The sequence below is a fragment of the Ipomoea triloba genome, chromosome 9, assembly GCF_003576645.1.
Source record: "Ipomoea triloba cultivar NCNSP0323 chromosome 9, ASM357664v1".
In the NCBI taxonomy this organism is placed as follows: Eukaryota; Viridiplantae; Streptophyta; class Magnoliopsida; order Solanales; family Convolvulaceae; genus Ipomoea; species Ipomoea triloba.
Window position 1 is genome coordinate 11,807,658 of NC_044924.1, and position 5,454 is coordinate 11,813,111.

Below are 5,454 nucleotides of genomic sequence, written 5' to 3' on the forward strand. Positions count from 1 at the left end.
AATTTTAGAATTATATATTTTTATTATTTTATTTAAAATATTAAAATATTTATAATATTATTAAAAATAATATTTTAATTATAAATATTTATTTAAAAAAAAAAAAAAAAAACTCCCCCCTCCCCCCGTTTCCGGCGGAAACCAAATATGGTTTCCGCATGCCTAGCAGGACTGGTTTCCGTCCGCCGGAAACCAGAGCATTTTTCTGGTTTCCGGCGGAAACCATACCATACGTAAACAAAGTGCAGTGAAAGGGCGGAAAATGATTGGGCGGAAGTCATTTTCCGTCCTTTTGGGGTGATTTTCCCTAGTCAATTTTCGTTGACTGGGTTTTCCAATGGTAGCCAAACAGCCAATGTCCGGAAAATGATTTCTGGAAGTCATTTTCCGGGCTTCCAAACACACCCTAAATAAAAATCTCTAATTTGATTGATAACTATATTGAGTATCAATCAAAATTCAAAAGTAATAAGTGCATCCCCAAATGTGATTTTAGGTGTGGACTTTGAGGAAGTCAAGCTTATGTTAAGGAAAGAGTGTGAGGAGAGAAAAAAAAATGGTGCAGGAGGAACTGATTCTTGTCTCCTATTGTGGGCTCAAAAGAAAAAAAAGAAGAAAAAAAAAGTGCACCAACAACGCCCAATGGTCGCTTGTTGTTAATTGTTTTCCTTTTCGTTTTTTCGCTTTTCATTTTTTTCCTTCCACTTTACCCATCTAGTTGGCACTTGAAAAGTTGTGTAAAAACTAAACTAATAGAGATGCTCTACACCATTTAGAAGGACTAAAAAAAAAAGTAAATTAGTAATAACTCATCAATATTATTTATTATTTATTGATCATTAAATTGAAAGTACAGAAATCATACAAAAGCCGCAAATTAAAGTAGGAAGGTGGATTATCAGGGAAAAGAAAAACATATATGGAGGAAATCAGATTAATGGCCAAACTCAATTCAAAATGTTCACTGAATCATTCGGACTTTGCAACTAAAGTGAGCAGCAGTTCCTTGTAGCTGCCATTGGCAACTTCTCCAATCCTGTCGGACAGAGCAACTCCGTACTTGGTCTTAAATTCATGTTTGATGTGTTTCATGTCCTCATCTGCTCGGGTAACAATCACCCGAGTCACCGAATCTCTAGCCGCCTCGTCCACCCCCAGTCTCAACGACGCATCCAAAATCTGTATATAAAAAGCTGATAGTGAGACTACGTGTTTATATTTTATATATTATATGCTTAACAGTTGTATCTGACCTTGCTGAAATACACTTGTGGCATGCAAAGGCATTGCACGGTTTGCTTCAAAAGGGGAGCATGAAGATCCTGCAGACAGTGAGACAGAGGTATGATGAAGTGCAAACGTTGTTGGTTTTGTTTGTTTGTTTGTTTGTTTAATCAATGTTGAAGTTGTGCGTTATGATCACTGTTGCAAAAATCAGCTAAGGCGGCTGCCTAGGTGCCCCTAAGCTGAGGAGATTTTACCCTTAGGTGGACATTAGTCGGCCTGCTGACTAGGCAGTCTAGGCGCTCGAGTCAGCTAACTAGGAGCCCGAGTCGGTCAACTCGGTGCCCAACTCGGCCTAGCATTTTTTTTTCTTTAGGTGTGCAATGTTTACACTGATGTGTTTTTATTACTATTATTACTTGTCCGCCCAGGCGGTGCCCGACTAGCGCCTGACACCTTCTACAGCATTGGTTATGTTACCTCATCCAAGAATTTGCCAGTGATTTCCTTGTAATGTTTGTACAGTGCCATGAGATGCAACTTGCTTCTTGTTGACAGTATTCTCACAATCTCCTCATCATCAACAAGATTCTTGTTACCAGCATGTTTTATGGCATTAGCCAGGGCCTTAGCCTCAGACTTTGCGACGTCTTCGTGTACCTTTGGTCCCTCATAGCGATACGAGCTCACAAGTGCAACCAGAAGCTGTTAATGCATAAACCAGAGCTGATTAATTGTTACCAAAACACAAATCAATCCCAAAGCCTGCAAAGTATAAGCTACTGAAATTGACACACACAAACCTAGTACTAGTACTAATACTAAACAATGTCTGTGTCAGATCAGACAATTAATACCTTTCTTTCAGGGGTTTGGATGTGGAAGGCTATATCTTCCTCAATGGAGTGATCAAACAGGGAATGATAGGCTCTTCTTGCTCCCAAGAGCTCCTCAGATGGCCTAGTGCAGGCCGTCTCTATAAGCAAATCGAATTGAGGTTCTTTCAGCAATGCTTCCTTGAATAAGCGTGCATCGCGTTCCCAGGGGTGCATCATATATAGCACCACTGCATCCTGAAATGATCAATCAATCACATAACTAATTACACTGTACTAATACAGTTGATCTCGCAACAAGAAACACAGGCAGACAAAGTACTAAGTCAAAAGCTAAGATGGTCTTGTTTACTAAGGATCCAACATTATTAGTGTGCAGTGGTTGATTTACAGAAATTAACTGCCAAATTTAATGCATATGCTGATAGAAGAAATGCCCTGAACTCAATACACAAGATGACTAGTGGTAACATGTTTCGATTTCTGCAAGAAAAATCTTGTAACCTAATCTAGGTGAAACTCATGAATTCGCATTTTGTTAAGGTCAAGTGCTTACCACTACACCAAAATTATAACTTGTAGGGACGGCACAATTTTATTTCCTTATACCGCCACACATTTTCCAGGCCAGGGTGCTAGATTTGACCCTTTATTGACCTCAGCCCAACAATCCCCTAGCTACATGGTGCTGGACTTGGCCCTTACCGGCCTCCACACAACAATCCCCTAGTCACATGGTGTTGGATTTGGCTCTTACCGGTTTCGGGGCAACAATCCCCTGCCTCGACCCAATAATCCCCTAGCCACATGATGCTGGACTTGGCTTTTACTGGCCTCCGCCCAACAAATCCCTCCCAGCCCAGTCAAATTTAATTGCTCTTGTTGGGACTCGCTAATCAAGCTGGACTTGACTCTTTACCCGCCTTCACCCAACAATTCCCTAGTCACATGGTGATGTACTTGGCCCCAGACTCCGCCCAACACATTTGCATAAGAACAAACACCTTCAATTCTAAACTTAGCAAGTAAAGTGAATTGAGACAGGCAAATGTTGACAAGTAAGTGGTCGCCTAAAACTTGCAGACATAACAACTGTGGAATTCACATTCTGGCATAAGAACAAACAACTTGAGTGCTAGATTTACTCACAACCTTAAACTTTTCAAGGTAGAAATCCCGGTACCTTGAGACGTAAGAACTCTTGTCGGAGCTGGAGGACATGATGATCATCCCACCTCTCGAATTGCCTCTCATCATCCCTGAAGAATTGATGAGTGCTCTTCCTGTAGGATTGCCTGTGCTTCGGATTCCATTTCGCCAGCACCGACACAAACGCCTTCTCATCCACACCCAGCCCTGAAAACACCACAGACAACCTCGGATTATAAACAAATACAATTTTCATTCCAATCTCAAACGAACAACCTCGGATCATAAACAAGGATACGCTTAGAAAAGAAAACGAAATCCACCTGAGAAAGCTTTTGTGAGAATTTTTTGGTCATCAGAGACAGCCATTGTTAAACCGTTCGCGGAGTTTTTAGTGGGGGCAGTGATAGATACAGACATATATGGCTGTCGAGAACGCCTTTGTGGGGAGAGACCATTCAAAGCCCCGCTGTATATATACAATCATGGTAAGGGTATTCCCGTCATTTGACTCGCTATAATTAACAATACCGTTTTTTTAAATCGACGGAATGACTGTAATAGCCCTATGAAAACCGAAACTGACACCTGCGTCCTCTTTCAATCAATGAATTTAATAAGTTCGGTGTATATAATTTTTTTTTTTCTTGATGAACTGGAAAAAGGGCATGTTTAATTAAATGAAAATTATGTCAGTTTATTCGTCTTTCATTATTTATAATTAATTCTCTTTTTGAAACCGTGATAAAGGATGATATTGTATGTAACATACTGTAAGTATATCTAACATCATTCTTTTCTTTTCTTCTTTTTCCTTTTTGTTTTATAACCCACATTTTCTAGTTGCGTTGGACTATATCATAATCCCATAAATTGGTCATAAGTGTGAGCATAAATATAATATAAACATAAATGTGCAGTCCAACTATCAACTTAGGCTTTTAGTTGAGATGGAGCACATGCTTTAATTTGGTATTAGAGCCATGCAAAAGGTCATGGGGTTCAAAACTCTGCGTCATCCGTACAAAAAAGTCTATAGTCCACGTGTTGCTTGGAGTCCATAATATTTAATGCGTATAAACTTTTTATTATTTCAATTTTAACTATATATATATATATATATATATATATATATTCTAATAACAATGCAACTGTTACTTTACAACATATGATAAAGAAATAATAATTAAAAGACAATAAAAATCACTATAAATGTGATAATTATCATGTGTGGATGGATGTCTGGATGGGATTTGCCTTAATAAAAAAATAAATACGCATGATTCATCTATAGTTGACATCAATAAATGATTCTATTATCTAATTAATTTCTTCATAGCCAAATTTGATTTTATGTATTTTATAAATTGTATCTATAAATAAATAATTTATAACAGCTGGACTAGTGATTACATTGTATTTTTTTAAAAAAATATTATTAAAGTACAAGATGGTCTAATTTGGTAGTCAATGCCAACTAGTAAAGTTTCCATGTGGTCGTTCCAAGGTTTTGGTTTTTGTCGATGGCTTTTCTTGGGTTTCTGTGATTTTATATGTTTTTAGTACATTTTTAGTACATTAAAAAAAAACAAATTAAACAAACAAATTATATTGGATGATCATTTTAAGTTCTTATTAATTGAAAAATATTCTAGGTAATTTTCATTTTGGGCATTCTTTTCACTAAATAATTCTCTTTCAAGTAATTCTTTTTTGATATACAATAGTTGATATTTCCATTGAGTCAAAAAGAAGAATTCATCCTAAAAGAATAGTCTAATAGGGGAAAACCCTAGGTAGTAAAAGTTTCACAATATAATATGTGAAATTATATTATGAAGTGAATTGTAAAGATATTTGATATCAAATGAGAATTACAAAGGTTCCACTAGTCTTGAGAGGAGAAAATAAATGTGTTGATTTCCTAGCTAATCTTGATCAAACTAACAGTTTGGGGATTGTTGAGAATTGAGATTGATCAATCTTCAGATAATATGAAGAACCTTCTCCCTCTTGATGCTATTGCCACTTTGTCACAGATGATAAAATTGTAAGGGTCACCTTTTAAGGTCTCTCGGTGGCACCCAACAAAAATATTATGAAGTAGTTGTATTAATGCATTGGAGGTCATATTTGTTACTAGTTGATATTATAATTATAAAAAATTATAGGGAAAACAACATTTTTGGTCCTTGAATTATTTCACTTTTGAAAATTTGGTCACTATTAATTGATTTGAACATAT

At 36.8% G+C, this 5,454-nt stretch overlaps 1 protein-coding gene across 1 annotated transcript; it reads right to left on the reverse strand.

Moving 5' to 3' along the window:
* Positions 1 to 798: 798 nt before the first annotated feature.
* Positions 799 to 3,668, reverse strand: LOC116028347 (annexin D4). Its single transcript, XM_031270036.1, has 6 exons — positions 3,533 to 3,668; positions 3,244 to 3,416; positions 2,082 to 2,297; positions 1,705 to 1,929; positions 1,254 to 1,322; positions 799 to 1,179 (listed from the first exon to the last, which is right to left on the reverse strand). The coding sequence occupies exons 1-6, from the start codon at positions 3,627 to 3,629 to the stop codon at positions 970 to 972; spliced, it is 990 nt and encodes a 329-aa protein (XP_031125896.1). The 5' UTR covers positions 3,630 to 3,668; the 3' UTR covers positions 799 to 969.
* Between the last annotated feature and the right edge of the window lie 1,786 nt (positions 3,669 to 5,454).

What these genes read in the sequence shown, in the direction of transcription:
- LOC116028347 (XM_031270036.1), bottom strand. Translation starts at nt 3,629, where the DNA reads ATGTCTGTATCTATCACTGCCCCCACTAAAAACTCCGCGAACGGTTTA. An exon ending in AAGAGTTCTTACGTCTCAAG is followed by an intron (nt 2,298 to 3,243) that starts GTACCGGGATTT and finishes TGATCATTTCAG; the next exon opens with GATGCAGTGGTGCTATATAT. An exon ending in CACAAGTGTATTTCAGCAAG is followed by an intron (nt 1,180 to 1,253) that starts GTCAGATACAAC and finishes TTTTATATACAG; the next exon opens with ATTTTGGATGCGTCGTTGAG.